Raw genomic sequence first — 26,899 nt, 5'->3', positions numbered from 1 at the left:
AAAATAAAAGCTTTTTTTCTTGAATAATCCCCTCTTTGGCTTGAGGAAACACCTACAATGTACTTAAAGAACAACATATTGGAGGATTTGCCAGTTAACTGTACATCTATAAAACATAGGTTAAGTTTAAAGGATTACGTAAACATTTTCTAAAGGCTCTAACTGTCACGCATCTGAGTGATTGCTTGTTTTCCCAGGCTGGCAGAGGAGATCAGTTTTAGATTCACAGCCACGAGTTTCCTTAACATCTCATATCTCTTCTATTCAGATTGTCGACTGAACAAATACTTTCTGTTTACACTTTTAAGCACTCGACAAGCAAACATATAACCATCAGATGCGCAAAAAAGTCTATGCACAAACACGGCTGAATATGAAGTTCGCTAAGCTGAAGTGCACACAAATACTAAACGCTGAAATCCCTAAACTTTGATGCCAAAGCACAAAGCTGCAGTGTTAGAGATGGTCGGTTAATGACCACATGTGAGGTATGGCACAAGCAAGAGAGGGTGAGTGCAAATCTATAAACAAAATAATAATAATAATAATAATAATAAAAATAGAAAGCATGCTGCCTTTTGTTGGAAAGCAAAAATTTAGGTTAATCATGGCTTACTTTTAATGTTCTTTTTCTCCTGCAAAGAAAGAATAGGATATAATCACTGTTCGGTTTCTTCACAGTGTAATGTTATGTAAAACTAATCAATTTAGGAAGAAAAAAATAGTATTAGACAAGAACAAAACAAAAAAGGATAATGTGCTGCAGTTATCTGAGAATCAATTAATTACATGGTATGTTCGCAAAACAAGTCAGTTCTACAAAGCCCATACTCATAATGAATTAGAACTTTGTTTATAATTGTTTACAATCCAGCAAAACAATTATATAAGTGTCCAAACTTTTTCGTATGAAGGGGAAAAACCAAATATCATTATTATTTATGGACCAAAAACAAATATACCAAACTCTTTTACATTGAAATTGCCATGCTAACTTCCTAATTTATTTCATAATATATATGAAAAAAAAAAAAAAATAAATGGAAAACATTACTGTGAATCGTATTAACTAATGCAGAATACAAATGTTGAATACACTAGTCAAGCAGAAGCTGCCTTTGACTTGATTTGCTCTCCAAAGTCTCTGCATTGTCTGCAATGCGTCGTTTGTACATTTTAAACTAAATCTAAATTATTTTACACCATTTACATTGAAACATTTCATTTCAGATAGCTTTTTGTAAAACAAACTAAAACAATAAAACAAACTAATAAAAGCTCCTGTTAAATTTCAAATGACAATCTCTAAGCCATTTTCAGATGGCACTGTGGGACAAATCAAAGGTTACCATGGGACAACTTTAGAGCCTAGTATTGGCATCTCTGGTCTAATTTGATAGAACTGTGAATTCATTATCTGTAAAGCATTAATATATATATATATATATTATTATTCAGGCATATATTAATAGTTTGTATGTTAATAAATGCTTTATTAACTCAACTTCATCTAATGTTATGACCTAATCTAAACGGAGGACTATTTATGCTTTTTAAATCCCTAATAAATGATAATTAAAGGCTTTGCATCGAATAACAATACATTTTTGCAATCTTATCTAAAAAGTAAAATCATTGTAAAGTTTAAATAACTCCAAATAGACCATTTAGAGGGGTGTAAACAATAACATCGGTCCCAACGTACTTTCTGTTCTACATTTTATTATTATTATTATTATTTTTTTATAGAATCCAAAAAAAAAAAAAAAATGTTTTAACATTAAGCTAGGATTAAATTACCTCTTGTAACAGAAGTGTCAATTGGATAAAACAACAGCAATAAAATATAGCATATTTAACAAAATCTCATGATCCAAACGTTATTAAGCAATGTTTAAACTGCACAGTAATATTATTCTAGTTAAGATTGTAAAGATTTATTTTTCATTGGAAATGGTTTCATTTGTGTATCTTCAAATGAATAGAAATGAATAAAGTGGTTTATTTTCTTTTTTTTTTCTGTTTAGAATATAATTGAGCTTTTGATTGTCATTTATAAGGGATTTATAAAGCATGAATAGTCCTCACTTTAGTTCAGTTAATAAAGCATTTATTAACATGGAAATTAACTATTAGCATATGCCCAAATAATGAGATATATAAATGAATTGAATAGTTTTTTAAAAAGTTACTTACAATCTGAATAATCTTTAAAAACCAGCAACTTCTATCAAATAACTGGTTTGTGAATGATGTGATACTTAATTTATTAATGAAAAAATAATAATTAACAAAGTAGGAAAATAAAGTCAAGAATAGAGCATTTGTATCAAGTGTTGTTAACTTACCGACTTTGTCGATATATTTAACGACATTTCAGACACATTTTCAAAAAAGTGCCAAATCTATTGACTTTTTGTGTGTTACTGGAGATTTTTCATTGATATGCATATATAATGTGTAGTGGTAATATAAATACCCCTTTATTACCCATAGGCTGCTAAACAAACAGAAACGGCAAGTAATGATGTCAGTAATATGCAAGTTGACGTAATCTAGCGACATTTAGCGACATTTCAGGCAGAGTCTAGTGCCTTTTCATTGAAAATAGTTGGCAACACTGTATGTATCTGCAGTTGTAAACTACTAACATCTGTAAATGTGCAGTTATTGCTTAACAGATAATTAACAAGCTATTGTTAATGCTTAATAAATGATTTATAGTAGCCTATGTAGTTATTACAAAGTGTTACCGGAACATGTATTTTGTAAAATGTAGAAATGCAGATACATGTATTTGTAAATATTGATGTAACTGCTATCATAATACATTATACGTTTTGATGTGTCTTTATAGATACATTTATATAAATGTCAGGCTTGATTGTAAATACTTCTGAACAGAGCTATAATTCATTATGAGCATGGACTTTAAAGAAAGGGTTACTGAAGGTCTTCTACGATGCATACAACGATATTCATTGACAGATTGATCAAACTTGAGAGTGAGAAAAGAAACAAGCACATCTACAAACATGACGCTCTATAAATTGACATTATTAAGCCATTCAGTTTCAAGAAATCAGTGCTGTGAAAAGAATAGAGCGCTATCTTTGGCGTTCTTCAGTCACCGATAATAAATCGTTTACATTTAAACCCCCTCAGTCTTTCAATACTGTTAGTTGCCACAAACCAATATAGCATTCTTGTCTGGTTACAACCTCTCCCTGACCTTAAGCAAACCCCCAAATACATCCTTCTGACCTCAAGGCCTGTCTATAATGTCTGCAGAGCTGCTGTTAGCTTTAGCTGTGGTCAATGCGGTGTGGTTGCGTTGTGGGCATGGAAGGGTTAGTTGGGCCTGACTTAGACTCCTGACCACAGAAAGAGTTCACTGGTGCTTCCTGTGTGCTTTTTATGAGGCTGGATTACTGCCCAGTGTCTAGAGAGAGGTGTGAATGTACGTTCTCCCCACAAAGCTCTGTCATGCACCAATGAACACCCAGTCAAGCGACGATACCTCAATAGCACTAATAACAAAGATGAGTGTAGGCTCCGATCTGCAGAACGTCGATATGCCAGGGCAATGTTAATGCTTCAGACAGGGATTACAAAATGGCTGGATAAATCTTATATGACAGTTAATGTGTTCAAAGAGGCATTAAAGAATGTAACAGGTGATTCACATACACAACTGTCAAGAGAACATCAGCACTCATCTCTTTAAAACATTGGCTTAAGTCTTTGTAAGAAAGTAGAGGAGGGAAGAAAATCTAATGTAATTTGAAAGCGGTACGACTTTCTTCCATCTATCAAACACAATGAGAGAGAGGGAGGAAAAAAAGTGCTGGATGCTCTCTATTACATACAGTTATAAAGCTACTTCAAGCTAAAAAAATCCTAAAATGATCATAAAGAGTTGTATAGTCATTTTAGAGACATAATTATTCAGACTTTTGTGATCTGGTTCAAGTTTAAAACGATAAGGAAATTGGCCCCTTTAAATGGATGCAAAGATAAGCTAGACATTTAGGGTGCACTCACACTAGTGTATTCGAACCGTGCCCGGGCATATTCCCAGGTTCGTTTGACAATTGTTAGTGCTCCAAAACAGAAGATGCAACGTCACTTTGAGAAGAATTTTTTAATCATTCTTACTTTTTCAATGAGCACAAACTGTCATAGTTCATCAAAGATGCAAATCCCTCGCTGCATATCAGCAGACCTCCTAATACGTGCAGCACTATGACCTTTATGATAATTTATGAGCGTCGAAAGTGGTGGATGAGAACACAATGAGAGAGAGGGAGGAAAAAAAGTGCTGGATGCTCTCTAATACATACAGTTATAAAGCTACTTCAAGCAAAAAATTCCTAAAATGATCATAAAGAGTTGTATAGTCATTTTAGAGACATAATTATTCAGACTTTTGTGGTCTGGTTCAAGTTTAAAACGATAAGGAAATTGGCCCCTTTAAATGGATGCAAAGATAAGCTAGACATTTAGGGTGCACTCACACTAGTTTATCCGAACCGTGCCCGGGCATATTCCCAGGTTCGTTTGACAATTGTTAGTGCTCCAAAACAGAAGACGCAACGTCACTTTTAGAAGACAGTTTCATATGAATTTTTTAATTATTCTTACTTTTTCAATGAGCACAAACTGTCATAGTTCATCAAAGATGCAAATCCCTCGCTGCATATCAGCAGACCTCCTAATACGCGCAGCACTATGACAATTTATGATAATTTATGAGTGTCAAAAGTTTTGGATCTGTTCGGCAAAATATTTGACTACGTAAACCTGCATATCAAATGACCTAAATTAATATAAAACAATAGAACTAAAGCAACAGTTGTATCATTGATGGCGTAAGCATGTTCAGGCTCGGAAGGTAAAGATGCAGTGTAAGCACTGAGAGCACTTTCCCATAAAGCAGTGATGAAGATATAATGTTCTGCAAGTGATCTCCGGACAATACACACATTCAAGATCACAGATGTAGCCACTTATGTCCAGCGCAGTTGTATAAAAAACAAACAAAAAAATGTAAAAAAATGTAGAAACCTACAAAACTGAACGACCTAAAAAAAAGTATAGTGTCGCTTAAGTGGTTTTAAATGTTTGTATGTGTCTCTCTCACAATTGATTACATTCTGAATACTGTTGGTTGCTGCCTTCTATGGTAGGAGGTAAATTATTACTACAATATGCAAGTCAGTGGGTGCCAGCAACCAGCATTTTTCAAAATATCTTCTTTTGTAATTAACAGATAAAAGTAACTCGAATTTGGTTTGAACAAATGAATGGGTGAGTAAACGATGGCAGATTTTTCATTTTTTGATGAACTATCACTTTAAACGCCTCACATGATTAAGGTGCTAATCCTGCCGAATGTGCTTTTTGTGTTGAGAGGTGCAACTTTTGAATGGTTTACTAAGAGCCATGAGCGTTTTGCGTGCTGATTATGCGCCCTGTACACCTCCCATTTTAATTGCCTGCTGTGCCTCGCGTTTTGGCCGTTGGGTGCTGTGTGCTCGCAGTTGAAAAAGTAAACTCCGAGTGGAAAAATCGGGGAACGTCACTCAGGTGTTTTTCAATGTCCAACTCTCTATCACTCTCTATCAAGGACGGAGCAAGTACTCTCTTTTCATTGTTTATGTTTTGCAGCTTCTGTTAATATTACAATTGTATCAATAGCAATATAGTGGTTGCCTAGTGACATAAAAAGCGCACCGTACTTTTTTTTTTTTTTGTCATCAAAAAAGGTAGAATAGTGTGCTTGCATTTTTAAAACAGAGAAGTGTGTTGGGTGTGATTAGTCCCTAATTTAAATTATCAGTATGAAAGTGTAAGTAAATTGTGAGGAAGAAAGAAAATTGGCTTCATGTGTATTTGCAATAAGGATAATTGTGTTAATTTTAAACTACATGTCTAGAACTTCAATGCCAAAATAGGGTTTGTGCTGTCATGAATAGTGAGTAAATCTCGCCCCATGAATTAAATCATCTGATACAAAGCTAAAGCATAATTTCAAAGAATCAAAATTTCATCCTATTAATATTATTATTTATTTATTATTTTTTTTATCTATTGTAAAATGCATTAATTCATTTTCCTTCTGCTTAGTTTCTATTTCAGAAGTTGCCACAGCGGTTTGAACCAGCAACTCTGCTAGCATGTTTTACGCAGTGGATACCCTTCCAGCCGCAACCCAGTATTGGGAAACACTTTACAAACTCATTCACACACACATACAAAGTCATACACTAAAGACCTTTTTGTTCGTACAATTTCAATTTAGCACATGTGTTTGGAAACCGAAGCACCTGGAGCCAACGCCAACATGGGGAGAAGATACAAATTCCACACAGAAATACCATCTGACCCAGCGGGTGCTCAAACCAACGACCTTCTTGCTGTGAGGTGACTTAGCTAACCACTGAGCCACCATGTTGCCCCCTATTGTAAAATAATAGTTATACCAGGTTTACAAAATGCAGGCAGACAAAATAATCTCCAACAATTGGTCTTATGTTGAGTAGGGAGAGATCAAATATTACCCTTCCATATTTCTTTCTTTCTTTCTTTCTTTCTTTCTTTCTTTCTTTCTTTCTTTCTTTCTTTCTTTCTTTCTTTCTTTCTTTCTTTCTTTCTTTCTTTCTTTCTTTCTTTCTTTCTTTCTTTCTTTCTTTCTACATCTAGACTCCCATCAGCCCATAATTATGTCCACATAGACCTCCAAGTCCAGCCAGCTTTCATTGTTTAGTTGATGAACATTTCCTGCCAATCAGCCCGTCAGACCACTTGCACATTTCCACGGCTTCACAACTCCTATGCCTGGCTCTCAGACCGCTTAGGCCCCTCAAGGCCGTACATTGGCTTTTCATCTATCGCTTACTACGCCATCTTCAGCGACTGTTTCCTCCAGTGAAAAACAACAAAAGAAGCGGCATGCGTGAGAGCGATACTTCATTAGCACTCCTCACACCGCTGCCATACAGCCTGTTACTGGAGGCTACACTTCTGTTTTTACCATTCTAGATCTGTAACATTATTATACACTGAAATTTCACACAAAAAAAAAGTCGTCATTGAAAGCTCACAATGAACTATGAAGTACGGTTTTACTTCAGCATGGAAAATGTTTTGAAAATGGGCCTTGAATGTCAGATTGATAGATTAATTCATTTATAGAATTATGTGATTTATTCTTCTTGTGTGATCATTCAAGGAGTATTCTAACATTCATTCCTTCATTTTTCTTCAGCTAAGTGCCTTTATTAACCTGGGGTTGCTACAGCGGAATGAACTACCAACTTATCCAGCATATGTTTTACAGAGTATATGCTCTTGCATTCACACTCATACACTATGGGCAATTTAGATTATTCAATTCACCTATAGCGCATGTCTTTGGACTGTGGGGGAAACCAGAGCACCTGGAGGAAACCAATGTGAACACAGGGAGAACATGCAAACTCCACACAGAAATGCCAACTGACCCAGTCGAGACTTGAACCAGCAACCTTCTTGCTGTGAGGGGACAGTGCTAACCACTGATCCACCATGTTGCATTTTAATACTGAAGATTAGAATATTAGATAGTTTTCTGTTTAGTGTTTGTTATGTTTCCCCCTAGCCTTTTTGCAAATAAGCTCAAATTCCGTTTTCCCCCGCTCTCGTTTGTGCTCCTATATTAAGTTCTGTTCTAAGAACAGTTTTGTCCAGTAATCTCATTGCCAATGGAAAAGAACACTGTCTGATTTTAGGCTGCAGTTAATGCAATATAACAGCATGTAATTGTGATTTGCACAATCTCTGTCTCTCTTCCATCTCATTATAGAGGTAAGATGGAGACCATTTAAAATGTCATTCAAAGACGCACTCTGAAGCAGCAATAATTCAAAGCATTTAGATGAGGGCAGACACAGGTCAAACATGCATTGAGATGAATTCAATCATTGCTTGAATGACTCTGCCTCCACCTTGTTTCATTTCAATGAACATCTTACAAGAGTGAATAAGTCAGACTGAAATCTGCTGATCCATTTTTATTCATCTCTCTCTTTTGAGTTTTTTTTTTTTTTAAATATTTGAACAAATGCAACAAAAGGGCTTTTGCCTGACTTGTATGCATTAGATGCAAAATGTTTAACCAAGGGGCATCTCAGCCTTTTCCCAAAACTGCATTACTGGTCAAAAGTTTGGGGTCAGTAGGATTTTAAAAATGTTTTAAAATAAGCTTCTCCTGCTCACCATGGCTGCATTTATTTCATCAAAAAAGCAGTGCAAAGTCGGCGCCAGTGGTGTAGTGGTTAGTGCGTCGACACATGCACTCCGGTGCTTACTGCGACCCAATTTTCACCTTGTGGTCCTGTGTCTATCCTTCCCCTCTCTCTGCTCCCAATGCTTTCCTGTCAATTCTCTCTACTTTTATATTCAAAAATAAAGTTGAAAACCCCAAAAATTAATAATAAAAATAATTGAAAAATGAATAAAAATTGTAAAATTGTGAAATGTCTTTGCACTAAAAAAATAACAGTTCAAAATTAGTTTATCATTTAATTTAACTATTTAGATTAAATTTTAAATAAGAAAACAGTTACTAACAGATTGTTATTAATATTTTATTATTATTAATATTATTATTATTTTTAAATTATTATTAGTATTATTTTACATTTAACAAATGCGGCCTTGATAAACAGAATAATTTTCTTAAAAAAAAAAAAAAAAAAAAAAACGGACGCCAAACTTTTGACCGGTAGTGTACATTTTCTGAATTGTTGAATTTGTCGTTATACAGTATTTGGTTCTGTGTGTAAAGGACTGTAACATTGTCACGGTTGGAGGTTGTGCACACTTCCCGGTGTGTCTTTGTTATTGTTTGTTTTGTTTGGTTTCATTCATGTGTGTTGTAGTGGCTTTGTTTTTGGTCATGTGATTGATTGTTTTGCCGATCAGCTGTGGCTAATGTGTGATCATTCACAACAGCTGTGGCTAATTATCAAGCCTATATCTAAACGCTGGGTTTTGTATCATGGATCCTTTTCACAAGACTGTTATGACACATTTAACAGTTATCAGCATTAAATCATTGAAAGTGTTTAATATGAATATATTTTTTTTAAACAAATGAGCATATATATATATATATATATATATATATATATATATATATATATATATATATATATATATATATATAGTCTCACACATTTTTTTTTTCTTTCATTTTTCTGAAAGTCTTTTCTGAACATCATCATGGAGTTTTTGTTTCAACTATGACAACTTCCACAACTGAGAAACCTGTTACTCTGTTTCATAATAGGACGCTCTGTATTTTCGGAATGCTAGCTGTTTTCCAGATAGCTAGTGATCTGGACTTCACAGGGTCTTCACAGGGTCTTCGATACAGCATTACGTTTACTTTTTGTAATTTGATCTACAGTATATTTTGAACTGTTTGTCCTTCCACTAGTCATTAAAAACCTTGCATCGTGGATCCTTTAGTTATTTCGGGATTGTGACAAAAGTAGTAGCTGTAGTTTGTATAACTATTTTATGTCAAAAGACAAAATCTCATAAAGTTTGACAAATTGAAATCTCTATACATTTAACCTAATGTTTGCTAACACAAACTCAAAGTACATTTTACGGTTTGAGGCTACTTCTCCTGATAATGCAGAAAAGAACTTAAATTACACTCTCAGTTTTGATAATACAGATAAGACCAATATATCAATTGAATCCATTAAGTATCTACTTTCTTTGTGTACACTCACAACAACAACAAAAGTGTGTGCTTTTGCAAAATAACAAAAATAAACAGTGTATCCATTCTTTGTTTTTTCTCTGCGCAAACTGTTTTTAGAAATGCGTCACTAAAATGCGTTGAAACTCCGCTAAAACTAAACACACAGGCATGAGATATAAATCTATAGAAAGCTTCTACTTTTAAATACAGCGAGTGCAGGTTGCTAGCAAACGTTGTTTGATAAAGTAATCAGTATGAAACCAACATTATGTCTAGTTTCTCAGTCTGAGCTCATGTGTTTTTTGGCCACTGTTTTGTAAATGAAAAATAAATGTCACAATTGCAGACATGGATTCAACCACTCACTTCAGAGAAGAAACATCTATGATCTATGGTCCTGCAAACCCAAAAGGGTATTTCTTCTTTTCATATCCTCTTTTAAAATCCCCAAGCCTTTAAATTTGACCCCAAGTCACTTTTTTTTTGCATGAAAAGTGAGGCTTTTGGAAACAGCAAACAAAAGGGACCATACTTGCTCCTCTATCCTGGGGCAAAGCAACCGTCGCTGGACTGTAGAGTTGCCGGAAACGCATGCAGCTCTGTGGCACGCTAACTGTCACTCTGTATAGTGGGGTTTTCTGCCGACGGGGGCTCGGAGTATAATGCCTGCCATTTTCCACAGCCAGTCCTTTTGAATAACTCAAAAGAAACATCCACTCTTCTCCGACGGAGGGTTTGAAAACGAGAGATCAGGGGAACGGCGGGAGGGGGGGAGTGGGGGGAACGGAAGATATGGCTCTCAGAGCTATTCTGTGAGTTAATTACGTGTGGACAAAAGTGGATTCCCTGGCGCAGTTGGAGCTCTGCTGTTGTGAGGCTGGTGGCAGGGTTCTGGAAAGCTGTAAGTGGGCCAGAGGCTCAGCTAATTGACAGGGATATGAGGATTTTGTAATCTATGTGTTTGGGTGTGTGTGTGTGTGTGTGTGTGTGTGTGTGCACACGTGTGGGTATTTTGTCCTGCTGTTTAATGCTTTGGTTTTCTAGAGCGCATGAATGTGCTTGCGCGTGAAAGCATTAGTTGTCCTTCTATATTTTTAGCGCTCTGCGTGTGCATGTGTTTTCATCTTCTGCAAGTTAAGCCTCGTCCCTTAGAGGCCAGCTGAACTACAGGCTGCTCTTTTGCTCTCTGTTTTCCGGATGGGAGGCCCTGCCAAAACATAACTGCCAGCCAGAACTGCTGACCCCTCTGTCCAATCTCTGTGTGTGTCTGTGAGAGAGAGAGATGAGGGTAGCAGACGCTACGAATTCTCAGCACAAGTCCACAAGATTAGCCAATAGATATATGGCATTTGGTGAAGGGTGTCTGCAACATGCGTTCATGCAATCCACAACACCGTGTCAGTGTTATGCAATCTCACAAATACTCATCTTAATGCAAATCATAATGAATTTCTTCCGTCTTCCACTTTTTTTTAAGGTAGCTAGTTAAAAACAAATAATTAAGTTTGGTTAAATTCGGCACATATAAATTATTTGCAATCAGTTACCTTAACAAAATTAAGTACATTTTATGATTTTTTTTTATTTATTTATTTATTTATTTTTATTAGTGCACATAATTATACATTTTAGGGAATGCCTGTGCTTTTGTCCATACAGTGAAAACACCCCCCCCCCCCATCCACATTGAGGGTTTAATCTTTGAAATCAAATTCAGTAAATAATGATGTTTTCATTTAATAATTTTTATTTATTTATTTACTTTTTATTATTTATTTATTTTATTTTTTTTTTTTTAAGAAAAAAAATCATTGATATTTATTAAATAAAACTATATCTTAGACTGACAGCATTGCAATGTGGGAGGATGTTCAGTTAAGTCTACCACAGAAATATAATATAAACAGTGCGCAGCAAATAGGAGTACACCCCCCCCCCCCCCCACACACACACACACACACACAAATCTCTTATTTAAATTCATATTTTCTATAGGATGATTTGCAATATTATATTTGTGCATATACCGTAGTTTAGTCAGCTTACCTAACAAAACAACTTACAATAATAGTTCAAAAATTAGTACACCCACATTTATATGTAAGGGAAAAATATCAAATACAATTTTCAAAAATAGCAAAAAATAAAAAATAAATAAATAAATCAAAATAAGAGAAAAAAAAAACATTTTGTTGAAATGTTTTAGTTTGTATTTTTTGTTTTTTGCAATATTTTGTGTTAATTTGATTTTATTATCTTTCCATTTCTAGAGATGTTTGGTAACAAAAATATTATTTTAATAAATATTTCTGTTTAATACATCTGTTTTGTTCAAATGTGCCTATATATATATATATATATATATATATATATATGGGGAGTGGGGAGTGGGTATTTTAAATCAAAGCAGCCGAGAAAGAGGAGAGCGAGCACCTGTCAGAGCCACATACTGACTAAAACTGAGGTGGAAATCCTTGATTTTTAAAATATTTTAAGAGTGCTTTTTTAAAATTCAAACACACATATTTGCTCTTTAACGAGACAATAAAAGTCATTCTGCCCTGGAGTGTTTGAATGCTGTGTCAATCCACGGATGGATCAGCTGATAGACGCGTCTTTCTCCTTGGTGTCAGTGTCTCAAGTGTCTTGCAAACCAATGATCATTACAACCTAACATAAACATAATAGCAAATCAGAAGTCTTTAAGAATCCACTCAACAGTATTCATATATGCAAGCGGGAGATGCCACTATATATATATATATATATATATATATATATATATATATATATATATATATATATATATATATATTGTGTACAAACTTGTACCAAAGTTGGTTCTGCTGACAACACTACTAGTTCTGCGACCCATCTTGACCGAATGATGCAGAAGCAGCTCTTCAGACACCAAATGTGTCACCAAAGTAAAACCCGGAAAATCAACCCAGAAGTTGAAATTACTAGGGAACAGCTCAGAATTATCCAGTTGTTCCCTACAATTAAAACTAACAGATGCTTATGTTATCATAATTGATGTTCGACACACACAAATCTGTTAATCTCCGAAATTTTAGCTAAGGGTTTCATGACTCCTCAACAAACTGAGTCTGAGCAATAACAACATCAGCTGTGAACAAAACAAAAATATGATTTAACCACAAGAAACAACTTTCTTTCTATCAGTTGCACTGGCAGCTCCTCAGCCCTGTAGCATTATGGGCAAAATGTCAACTTGTTTCACCTATCAGAATCTCAGCAGATGCAGTTCATCATACTTGTATTGTTTGCCTATTGTGTCACGGAGTCTTGCTGACATTTTGTTTTTCTGCGTACGGTGCAGTAAGGAAATACACATATCGTAACACAATCCTTCCATTTATGTGCAACATTGGCAGTCTGTTCTTCTGTTAATGCTCTAGTGTGTTTCTCCTGCATCTAAATAACTAATCGGCATCACACTCTTTCTCTTAGTGAGATTAAAACCTCTCTTTAACACATCTGTCCTAATAGGGCATCACGGGTTGCATATTTTCATTAGGAGGCATCTGCACAAGCTTTTTTGTTACCCACCAGACACTACTGAAAAAGCTGAGGGAAAAGAAAAATAAGAGAGACTGTTCTTTTCTTCCCAGTTAGTGCTGTCCATTTGATTCAATAATGCTGGACTGTCCTTGTAGACTCATTAGTCTGCTGATCTAATGTTCTCTCTGCCACTTTTTCTATTTCTTTGCACACTGTGGTCATCTAGACTAAAGCCATCACATCTATCAGCAGACATCACCTTTATGTGACCCAATAAAGTGTATGGACACTTAAAGTAAGTAACAACAAATACCAAACAGTGCAATATTCTAAAGTATCTTAATCCTTTCAGGCATTGATGTATTAGATTAGTTTTGATTTAATTTATTAGTTTGCTTATTTAAATTATTCATTCATTATTTATTTATTTTTTTTTTTTTGTTTTTTTTTTTGGCTTTATTAATCAGGGGTCACCACCGCCAACTTATCCATATGTTTACGCAGCGGATGCCCTTCCAGCCACAACCCAACACTGGGAAATGCACATTCACTCTTGCATTCGCACAAATACAATGCACTGTAAAAAAATATGTGATCAATTAGTCCTGACAGCATACGTTTTAATTCATTGTAACTTAATAAATTGAGTTATTTATGTTCTAACTTAATTTTATAAGTTAAGCAGACTGTTTTAAGTCAGTTTAACATAATATAAGTTTAATGGGCTTAATTAATTTGATTCAGCTCAAAAAATTAAGGATTTTATTAATTAATTAATTAATTTTATTTTATTGTATTTATTTATTTATTATTTATATATTTATTTTTTGTTTTGTTTTAATTTTGTTCCAATTTAGCCCATTTAATTCCTGTATAGATCATGTGTTTGGACTCTGGGGGAAATTGGAGCACTCAGACGAAACCCTTACGAACACAGGGGAACATTTTTTAATAGTTTAAAGTCATATATTTTCAGGGTTTGTGTTGTAGATTACATTACAAAAAACTTGCAATAATATAATAATAAACTTGTAATAAACTGACAGTTTTTTTTTTTTTTTTTTTTTACATATTTCTCTATGTATTATATCTTATACAATATATTATTTTAAACTATTAAAACGTCAATAAATGTCACTTTGTTAAACTGTAAAGTTAAATGTTTAACATTAAAAGCGACAGAGCAGAAATTAAGGTTTCATAATTCAATTCACAACCATAAATAAATGGAAACACCAACGCAATTTTGAAACTTTTTGATTTAGTGGCTAATTCGTAAAAACTTAAAACGTACTGTACAATCTAATCTGTACTATTTAGTACGATTTGTTCATCACCCAATGACGGTAGGGGTTAGAGGTGGGGTTGGGCACTAATTAGCTCAATTAGCCACAAAACTGACAAAATGTAAAATACTTACGTTTCCTCGTGAAATCAGGCTGAAAACACTGGTGAATCATAAACTATGAAAACTGTCAATTAACAAATTTTTATTATTTTTTATTATTATTATTATTAGACTTGTACCATATTGAAATAAAAAAAAAAGAAAAAAAAATAGAGAACGTATGTTCCATCTTATAAAAGCATTACATTACATGACAACCACGTTTGTATTGCTACTTCTTTAAACCTTTTTAATGGAAAAAAGTCACTATTTTTTATATTATTTCTTAGAACAAAACTATGTTTTGCTTGTCTAGAAAATGCTTCTTGATTTAAGAATTTTTAAATATTGGGGCGAGAAAAAAGCTAAAAAATCTGTGAATAAAAACAAGTAAGAAAAGCATTCACAGTGCTGGATTCATTAAATATATATATATATATATATATATATATATATATATATATATATATATATATATATATATATATATATATATATATATATATATATATATTTTTTTTTTTTTTTTTATTTTATTTTTTTTTTTTGTGATTTGTTAAATGAAAATCAGGGCATTCTGAATTTTAAACATTCTCTATTGCGTTTTCTAAAAATGAAAGACAATGTCTTAACAATTGCACTTTTATGTTAGTCTATGCCAAAATTTGCTACAAATGGCAACATTTTCTTTATATTTGGAAGAAAAGTCATCACTGTAAAAAAAAAAAAAAAAAAAAAAAAATCTGTTGTTTTTTTGTTGTTGAATCAAATTAATTTAGCTAGTCAACTCAACGTCTATCAATCAAACCAGCCAAAATAATAAGTTAAACTTTGTATAACCTAAACATTGTGTTGGAATCTGATTATTGTATTAAAATAACTTAAAGTAACATAACAAAAAATATTTTTTGCAGTGTAGTTAAAAAATAAATAAATAAAACCAAACTTCTGTTTTACACAAACACAAAACTGTAAATTCCTACACATATGTATCACAAACCAAACATTTTAACAATTTTTGGCTGTCAAACATCTTCATATTTACTATAATGTGTTAAACTCCAAACATTTTTGGGCCCGTCTGACCTACACAGCACACATTCTGATTTTCAAACAGAATAATGTAGTTAGCAATAGTAACTTTTTAGCACTTTACTTTGGAAATCCCCAGCAAACTGACAGCATAAGGACCTGTAATAGCATTAGGCGAGGTAGAGCTCACGAGGGCTTTCGCTGAGTTAACGTGATGGTGGAGCAGGAGCAGGACTAAGGGCCGCTGTTGACCTGGTTTGCTTCAGTAGCCTCAGTGTTTGAGCTGCATCTGCTTTCAGCTGTGCTGCATCAGTGAACCAGGACAACAGAGCGTACAGTAACACAACAGCAGGAGAAGAAGCATGTCAGACATGGTGCAATGAGGTGCGCTGGAGTGATGTGTGTATTTATTTCCTGTTGTTTTTGCCACACTCTTGTCTCTTTCTCTATCTCTAAATCCGAGCCAGCACAGCACACATGGTTCACATCTGAACTACAATTTTGTATTCACATACATAAAAAAAAATATATATAATAATAATAATAAAAAAAAAAAAAATATATATATATATATATATATATATATATATATATATATATATATATATATATATATATATATATATTATTATTGCTAATGAAAAAAAAAGTGTTGTTTAATATCTCAGATGTTTCTCTAAGAAGGCTATAGGATTCACTCATTCATTTTTTTTTGGCTGAGTCACTTTATTAATTTGGGGTTGCCACAGTGGAATGAACCGCCAACTTAATCAGCAAGTTTTTACGCAGCAGATGCCCTTCCAGTCGCAATCCATCTCTGGGAAACATCCACACACACACATTCACACACACACACACCCATACACTACGGACAACTTAGCCTACCCATTTCACCTGTACCGCATGTCTTTGGATTGTGGTGGAAACCAGAGCACAAGGAGGAAACCCACGCAAAGGCAGGGAGAACATGCAGAAACACCAAATATATATAATGATATATTATTTTGTATTCACATATAAAAAAATAATACATACATAAACATATGTAATAAAATAAATATTGTTTTAAGAAAATATTTCTCTTTACCTTAGAATACACTACCTTGTTCTTCATAGCTAACAGTTTAACTAATGATAGTTTAATTATTTAACTATAATAAAATAAAATGTAATATAATAAAATAGAATAAAATATACTATAATATAATATAATATAATATAATATAATATAATATAATATAATATAATATAATATATAAAACATAAAATATAATATAATAGCATAATATAATATATTTATATAATACAGTATAATATAACATAATATTTTATTTTATTGTAAAATATATAATATTATATTTTTTATAATATATAAATAATAGTGAAGATGTATTTTATTAATAATACTTAATACAAAATATAATGTTAATAGTAATTAAATAATAACAACAACAACAACAACAACACCAACAATAATAATAATTATAATAATAATAATAATAATATATGCAATTTCTCAAATAGTGCTTTTCTCTGTCAACTCTAAAGTAACTTTCCTGTTGTGTAATGGGATTTCATTCATTTGTTCGATCCATTGTTTGTTCATACAAATAGATTTCCCATATATTGGAACATATCATTTCAAATTAAAGATTTAACCTACACGCACAAACAGAAATTCATCAAATTCCAGCAAAACTCCCAGCAAATCCCCAGCAATGTTGAACAGGTATAGGTGGCCCCTTATGGTGCTTAAAAGCACTCGGGGAAATAATTAGTCTAGCGTTAGAGCTCTCCAGCTATGATTAATTGAGGAGAGATTAACTAGCATAATTTCATTCTGCCGACTATCTCACTGCCAATTACCTAATGCCCTCTCCTTCTCTCCGCATCTCTCTCTCTTTCTCATCAGAAGGCATCACGAGTCTCGGAAATGTGGCGCTGACCCTCATTTTCCTGACTTCTCATCTATCTGTCATAAAAAAAGCAAGCGTGCTCATATGCATACGCAATCACAGATCTGACATGTCTAGCTCTCTAAATTGGGAAACTAGAAGACATTGTATCACCCCACCACCCCCCACCCCCCTAAAACAAAAAAAAAAAAAATACGCATTGTGCATCTGAAAAGAACAGTACGACTGCAAACCTGAAACTAAAAGAAATGCTTTCCCCCCACACATTACTCAAAAACATTTCAGCGGTCAAACACACTGCAGGCACTGACACATACATTACACAATTTCCATGACAAAGAGCGTGAGTGATAGGGTGAGAAGCATTCAGGAGGTGGACAGACAGTAAAAATTGAAAAATTGTAACATATATATTAGAAAATGGTAGGGCTTGAGCTAGGATTGACTCTGTGCCATAAGAGAGACAGATATATAGAAAGTAAGAGACAGACAGGGATTAAAATCTCACATGTGTGTGTTTGTTGCTGTGTGTGAGTGTGTGTGTGTGTGTGTGTGTGCAGTTTTTCCCCTCACTGTTGGTCTTTAGACTTCGTCTCATTGGCTCAGAACTGGGTGCCTTATCGCACGCTCCCAGACGCACACACACAATAGCCTATTTTACACCATTAAATGCGTATTTGTCAAAATACAATTTCAATTAAATCCCACAAACCTGCTGGTTTGTGCTTTGCTCCACTTACCACAGAGGATACAGAACAGAGGAAGGAAAAACTACTCCCTCTCTCTCTCTCTCTCTCTCTCTCTCTCTCTCTCTCTCTCATATATGCATATACAGTATACATACAGTACATCCACAGATAGAAAGATGTCACCCATTGAACCAATGGGAAGGAGAACAGAAGGAGAAGGAAACTAATTCATTTGAAGCACACGATGAAGGCTGACTAAATTTCCAAACATGTTTCTCATGATTTGACATAAATGTGACTTTTGTTTGCATTTTGAAATTTTAAAACTCAAGAAACAAATAAAGAATTCAGATGAAAAAAACAAAAACAAACACTAAGTGCCATCAGAAGTTTTCTTCTAAAATGTGTATGGCCATGCACCCAAAGTGCTTCACAATCATGAGAGGGAGGGGGTCTCTCCACACCACCACCAGTGTGCAGCATCCACTTGAATGATGTGACAGCAGCCACAGGACAACGACACCACACACCAGCTGTAGGTGGAGTGGAGATACAGTGATAGATCCAATTCGGTGGATAGGGATGATTGAGAGGCCGTGATAGGTAAAGGCTAATAGAGGGAATTTGGCCAGAACACCAGGGTCACACCCCTACACTTTACAAGAAGCGCCATGAGATTTTTGATGACCACAGAGAGACCACTAAGAGTATAGTGTGGCCTTCACTTTACTGGGGTATTAGGATAAACAGACAGCAGGTTGAGCACTCCCTGCCGGTTTCACTAACCTTACTTCTTACAGCAACCCAGTTTTCCCATGTGGTTGCCAACTGACCAGGCTCAGCCCTGTTTAGCTTCAGTTTTGGGCTGTATGGCTATTGCTTGAAAATTTATATTTTTTTATCAGCCTCTTATGTGTGTGTTCAGTGATTTTACATTTATGGCATATTATGTAATTCTCATTGCATCCAATGTAAAATTACTGAACATAAACATAAAAGGCTGAGAAAAAAAAAATTATTTGACTATTCAAATAGGCTTTAAATAGGCTTATTTCGACATGCCAATCAATGTTTGAATGAATGAATGAATGAATGGATGAATGGATGGATGAATGAATGAATGAATGAATGAATGAATGAATGGATGGATGGATGGATGGATGGATGGATGGATGGATGGATGGATGGATGGATGGATGGATGGATGGATGAATGGATGGATGGATGGATGGATGGATGGATGGATGGATGGATGAATGAATGAATCAATCAATCAATCAATCAATCAATCAATAGAAAACAAATCATGTTTGACTTGTTTACTTTTAGAGATTTCAATAATACTAATTTAGTTTTCATTTAAGTTATTAAACAATAACTAAACACTAATAATTTACATATTATATAATGTTATATATAATATTATATATATATATATATATATTGTTTGCAAACTGTGCAGCAATGCCTATCACTGCACTGTTATTATAGACTATAAGCCCTAGTTGCTTCAATTGTAATTCAGCTATTTTCTGAAGTGACAACTAAAACCCAATGTCTCTGGATAAGAACCTATTCTCACTTCCCAATCCTGTCATGACATTTCCACTAGTGTATGTTACACGTTGTGCAACCTTACACATTGTTCATCTCATCAGCGGTGCACAGCTCGCTGTCCCTGCGGACATGGACTCATAACCTCTCTTTTAGTGGACCTAACTGGCCAACACTACACATCTTTGCCTGACTCAGAGAGTCTGCATATATTTCCCATAAAAAGGCACCAGATTGAGTCACCACGTTTAATTCCCAGCGTGCCAAAGGGTGTAAGAGGCTAATTAAGTAAAGCGGAGGTAGAGAAGGCCTAGCTTGCTGCTCTAGATCTCCAACACTGGAGGGTTTTGGCCCCTCAGGCCAGCTGAAATTGAGCGAAAACTTGCAGAATGAACAGGGTTCATGTTTCCGTGGGGTTAAGCCTCGAGGTCTTGAAGAGACGTCCTCTTGGCGCTCAGTCTTCTAGCACCTCATCAAAAGTCGAATGAACTTTAGAGAAAGTTCTCAGTATAGACAGGCTTTGGTTTTGTGAGGCTTTCATTAAGGATGAGTGAACCGGGCAAAGACCCACTGGCTGGAAGCACCTTCTAGGTTTTTAACAATGTGATTATATGGAAAAAAAGACAAACCGGGGATGTGCGTACTATATATGGGGCCCTGACAATATGAAGAACAACACATTCTACTTGCTCGAATGCTGGGAAGCGTAGGAACAGATAATTGCTAAAGCATTACCGTGGCCCATTTTATGTCCCCAATTTAGCACCCGAAAAAACTTGAAAGTTCTCAGCATCAGTCCTGCTTGAAGAGTGCTTTGTGTGAAGACATACTTTAATTCAGTTGAGCCAGAAAAGGTGCCACATTAAAGCCGTATACTAACTGAATTTCTAAGTAATAGCTAAATAGCTTAATGCTGCAGTGGTCTTGCTCAGACTAAAGGCTTAAATTCATTTACGTGGTCCCATGATGTTAAACAGTGACATTTAGCAGTCACAGAAAAAAAAAAAAAAAAGTATATAAATAAATAAAACACGCCAATGTGCTTTTAAGCACCTTTATCCTCCAAGCTACCATTTTGTCAGCTGAAAAACCTTTTAAACAAGCACATGACTCACTGGTAACACTAATAGTTTAGGTCACAATTCACAGAATTAGCACACCATCAACTAACAGTACTAGCTTAATAAACTACTAATAAGCTGTTCATATAATAGTTAATAGTTTGTTAGAAAGGTTTTGGGTAGGATTGGGGATTTAGAAAACTATCATATCGTATAACTACTAATGAACAGTTGATATATTAACAAAAAATAATAATAATAATAATAAAAAATCGTAATAAGCCAGTAGTTAATAGCATTTTGTTGGACAAAACCACCAATCCTTAATGCAAATTGCAGTATTTATTAATTATCAAAATTCCCTATTCAAGATTACAGCAATATAATATAATATAATATAATATAATATAATATAATATAATATAATATAATATAATATAATATAATATAATATAATATAATATAACATAAATATTAACATATATATTAGGTAACATTAGTGTTGTATTAATTAAAATAAATAAATAAATAAATAAATAAATAAATAAATAAATAAATAAATAAAGAGTCTAAACCATTTATTGATATTAATAAATGTTAATTTATTGAAGTTAACTTAATTTAATGAATATTAGCCAGCTAACATAAGCCTTTGCATTTGTATTAACATCAACAAAAGTCAATAAATACTGTCACACATAAATTGCTTGTTGTTAATGTTAGCCAGTCCATCTTAATGAAAACACAATGACTGAATCCATGAAAAATTATAATAAATGCATTATTATAATGACTAATACAGTATAAAGAAAGCAATATTAAAAGTCAAATTGTGTGAAAACTGAACACACTTGTGCAGACTCATTACATTCTAGCACTCCGGTGTTTTTAACCCATAGATGTGCCTGGAAGTCCTGTGTGAGGGTTGCACAAGGAGCTTTCAGGTGTGTGCTGTTATCAGAAATGACTGCGAGTGTGAAGATGAGCCCCACCGGTGTGTCTCCTGGCTGTAACACAGGTGGCTTGAGCTAAATCAAGGCCAGTGTCAGTGCATTGTCACTGCCGGTCTCCCCTGAGCTGGAACTAAGATATCAATAGGCCCTTTACTGTACCTGAGGACTGCTAGAGGAGAGAATGACACTAAACACACACACAGTCTGACCACCTGCCATGAATGTGTGCAGCATGTTAGCACAGAAAAGACTGGAAGTGCTGTGTAATGGCAGCTATGGTTATAGTACCAGCTAATGCTTAAAGAACTCAGTGTGCCTTTAGACATCAGCTATTGTGTGATGCTTTGAAAAAAACATTACATGTTCATGTTACGCAGTTCATTTAATACATGACTCTGTAGGCTAAAATATTGTTGTTTTATGCACTTGTTTTAGTGTTGTCATTTTGAATTTAAATTGACGATTTGTGCCTGCACATTTTAAGTACAATACATATTAGGTTATTTTCTCAAAGCAGTCATACCACTTTTATGAAAAACCTTCAACTTGAGAAAGAAGCTGACTTTCATGATAGTGTCTCATGACATAATTGTATGTAAAGTACCACATTGATTAAAATTAAGCTTTATTTGCATATTTGGTAACAATACATGAAGTAGATGGTCATAAGAAGGTATTGAGACCTTTATAATTGTGACATTACACGTTATGACTAATAATGTGTCCTTTGCTAAGTTGTCATTTTAAATACAAAATGTAACAATGTTCAGGATGTCTTTTGTTATTACAACTCGATTAGGACATCATTCACTACCAGCCAAAGTTTTTTTTTATTTTTATTTTTTTATATTATTATTATTCTATTATGAAGGTAGCATAAATAATAATAACAATAATAGTAATAATAATAATAATTATTATAATAATAATAATAATAATAATAATAATAATAATAATAATAATAATAATAATAATAATAATAATAATAATAATAATAATATTAGGAAAAAGAAGAAGAAGAAGAAGAAGAAGAAGAAGAAGAAGAAGAATTTCTTAAGGATTATGTGACTATGAAGACTGGAGTAATTGTAGTAATGCTACAAGACTAAAAGTAAATTTAACATAATTTTAAGTAACCCATCTCATGTACTCTTTCCGTTTTAAGATCTTTTACCTCCTGGGTATGTTACTTTCCGCTAGAAGGGGAACAGACTTAAGAACTCTTTTATTCCAGTGTCAATCAGACTGTTGAACACTGATCGACAGTGTATGTGATTTTTTTTTTTTGCATGTTGGCTTATTTTTAATTGTTATTGTGTCAGAACCTACTGAAGTGCTATGTGAGTTCACAAAAAAAATTTCACCTTGAGGGACAATAAAGTACACAAACAAACATACAAATAAACAATTAATTTTTTTGTTTCTTTTCTTTTTTTGTGCTTGTTCAAACTATTTATATAAAACAAGCTGAATCAACACAATTCTTGAGATTTCAATGGGACAACTTATTTTTTATTGTCAATCCACATAAACTTTTTGATTGCAAAAAGTGTTCTGTTAACTTAGGCAAGGCAAGGCAAGTTTATTTATATAGCACATTTCATACACAGTGGCAATTCAAAGTGCTTTACATAAACAGGAATAAAAAAGACAAGTTTAGGAACATAAAATGCAGACAATAAAAATTATTAAAAACAGATAAAAACAAATTAAAATGAGTTAAAATAGGTTATAAAAGAATGAAATGAATGAACTTAAATGAACTTAATTGATTTGTGTTGGGACAACATAAATGTAATGTGTAGAACCCTGCATTTTTTACAGTGATTCAAGCTAAAAAAATCATCTTAAAAATCACTGTAATAAATAAATAAATTAAATGGTAAACTACTTTTGAACACTTATTTTGTAGTGCAATAACATTTCACAATTTGACAATTTGTACTGTACTATTGATGAAATAAATGCAGCAATGGTGAGCAGGAGAAGCTTATTTTAAAACGTTTAAAAATCCTACCGACTACAAACGTTTGACTGGTAGTGTAGGTTGTCATAAATCTGTCATAAACATGACTGTCATGAGGCCATTATAATTGTCTAATTTCATATTATAACAGCATCATTAATATTACCTCAACTAGAGTGGTACACACTGACTTGAGATCACAATATCAATCACAGTTATGAGTCACAATTATAATTATAATGTCCTCTTGACAATCATGTTCATGACATATTTATTACAAGTTATGTTGCTGTGATAAGCTAAGGCTTGAATCTGAAAGTATGTCATCTTTAAAACTATTGATTCATCTATAAAATAGTCGACTCAGAGTGATTCAAATGATACGTCTTGGTAACGAATCTTTTACCATGTCGGCATAACGTCAACACTGAATGTGTGTCATGGTTAAGAATAGAGCAACATGCTGCTATTTAACTGTATTACTTAAATGCACTCCTGCATTGGGCTCACACTTACACTCTGCACTCTGACTACTTTAAAAGTGTTGATAAACCATGGTGGGCGTTTCTGTCTGTCTCACCCTGAACGCAGTCGAGTAATCACAACAGACTGGGTCATTGGACAAATCAGCACAGATTAGCATCACGCTAAGGAGGGGTTTGGGAACAAATAAATCACTGAGCGAATCCTTCGAGAGTCATTGTGATCATTTGGTAAAGGTAAATAAATGTTATAAGACAATAAACATGTTTTTCATCTTGGATGCATATCAGACTGTTGTTAGAGACTCCCAAAAACAAAACATTACCTTTTTTAAAATGCATAATAGGGGCTCTTTAATAAGATGTCTTAAGCACCTAAAATCTCCTTCACGCTCACAATAATGTCATGACAGTCAGTTGTATGAACACTCCTTTCAAGTAAAGTGTTACCACATATATGTGATCTTGCCTTATTCATTTATTACTGACATTTATATCTAAAAGCCCCCTGCTCAAGGGTGGGCCAACTTGTTAATGCTAGCTAAGCTAACGGCTTAACATTTCCGCTCATATTATTAAACAGTTTTTTAGTCTTTTCACACTCAAGCTCATCATAAAAATGAGCATGCTTTATTAAATGCACCCGCACAGGGGGTTTATGCCTGTGTGTCTGCAGCGATCAAAGCACCTTGCCACACCGCTTTCTCACATTTGACTCAGATTCCTCTTGGCAAAGTGATTCAATTAAATCTTTCTCTCAGTCTCTCGCACACAAGCACACTCACACAGCCGAAAATAAATGGAGAGAGCACAGCAGCAATAAAGATGGTTTTATTGGCATGGGGGCTCTAGTCTTTTAAATCGGATAGTTTGGAGGGCTGATTATTTAATCGTTTCTGGTTTGGGATGACCTAGCAGTATAGTATTATATACTTGTGTAGTGTTAAAACAGCATGAGCAAGAAAAGAGCAGTCTCATGGTATGTTGAATGTAACAGTATATGGAATCAGTTTTAGACTAAATGTGATAACTGGAAGGTGTGTACAGTTGTTCTGTTGTTGTCAATGAAAGCTGGGCAGTTTGGAAGAAAGCTTTCAGTTTTTTGGAAGAATGTTTTCAGCTGTGAAAAAAAAAAAAATTCTTTGATGGACAAGTACCCTCATTGTAGCTGGATAAAAACAGTTGAGTATTTACTGTCATATTGTAATTTACAAGGATTTTTTTTCCCAACAATAGTTATACATGCTTAAATCAAGTTTATTTATTCAAAAGCTTTATGAATGTTTTTAAATGTGATTTTTTTTTAATATTTGACATAATTTCAACTAAATAATTAAGAAAGGGAGGGACATAGAGTAGCCCCTCTTTAAAAAAAAAAAAAAAAAAAAAAAAAAAAAAAAAACAATCAATAGATTTTTTTGTTAATCGCACATCTCTGCCAGTGAGAGTGGTTAAGGTCAAATGAAAAGCAAATGAGAAGCATCTTTAAAGAGTCATGACATGAGATAGTAGAGAACATTTGAATGGTCAAAATTTGATGAGAAATTAAAGTATGATAAAAATATAAAAAAAAAAAAAAAATATATATATATATATATATATATATATATATATATATATATATATATATATATATATATACATATTTGAGTTTAAGTTAGAATTATTATTATTATATATAATTATTAGAGAGAAGATTTCTTCAGCACATTTCTAAACATAATAGTTTTAATAATGTATTTCTAATAACTGATTCATTTTGTTTTTTCCATGATGACAGTAAATAATATTTTACTAGATTTTTTCAAGACACTACTGTGTCTTACAGCGACATTTAAAGGCTTAACTTGGTTAATTAGGTTAAATGGGCAAGTTAGGGTAATTAGGGAAGTTATTGTATAATGATGGTGTGTTCTGTAGACTATCAAAAAAAAAATGCTTAAAGGGGCTAAAAATTTTGTCCTTAAAATGGTGTTTAAAAAAGTATTAACTGCTTTTATTCAAGCCAAAATAAAGCAAATAAGCAAATAAAAAAAAATATTATCAGACATACTGTGAAAATTCCCTTGCTCTGTTAAACAACATTTGGAAAATATTAAAAAAGAAATAAAAATTCAAAGGGGGATTAATAATTCTGACTTCAACTGTATATATTGATCCATTTAGGTGGAAGTGACAAACTGCAAACTTTGGATACTAATTTCAGTCTTATATGTTCTAAATGTGCACACTCGATTGCAAATATCCTTAAAACCAGAGTATCTACAGGGACCAGAAAGTTAAATTCAAGACCTTTTAAGAGCTTATTTAAGACTCTTTTTTTAATAAATTTTAAGACCGTGTAACCACTTCTCAACCGGAAACACAGGCGATATATTAATGTATAATATACTTACTAAATATTAATGTAAGAATCTCTAATAAATCTAGCTAATTCAGCAGGTTGGCATTTATAGAACTGCAGAAATAATGGTGTTGACTTGGCCCCTTGGTTGGTAGGATTTCATTGATTTCATAAACTACACATCATACTGATACTGATTGCAGATTTAACTTTAGCATACAACCATACAT

The 26,899-nt window shown here is 33.5% G+C and overlaps 1 protein-coding gene and 1 long non-coding RNA gene across 5 annotated transcripts in view; one reads left to right on the top strand and one right to left on the bottom strand.

Annotated features, from left to right (window-relative positions):
* Positions 1–26,899, top strand: part of LOC147843249 (uncharacterized) — a 650,118-nt gene that overhangs the window by 351,909 nt on the left and 271,310 nt on the right. The window lies entirely within an intron of this gene.
* The window catches only part of pcdh7b (protocadherin 7b), a 236,814-nt gene that overhangs the window by 3,837 nt on the left and 206,078 nt on the right, over positions 1–26,899 (bottom strand). The window contains exon 3 of one of the 4 annotated variants that reach the window (XM_087259426.1): positions 617–635. Within the exon in view, the coding sequence (XP_087115552.1) occupies positions 619–635 (17 nt within the window). The 3' untranslated portion in view covers positions 617–618. 4 annotated transcript variants of the gene reach the window in all.

This window comes from Danio rerio, chromosome 7, assembly GCF_052040795.2.
Source record: "Danio rerio strain M-AB ecotype USA chromosome 7, GRCz13ab, whole genome shotgun sequence".
NCBI classification, from domain to species: Eukaryota; Metazoa; Chordata; class Actinopteri; order Cypriniformes; family Danionidae; genus Danio; species Danio rerio.
The sequence above is the reverse complement of the archived record's forward strand: the minus strand, read 5'-3'. Positions and strand labels throughout refer to the sequence as shown.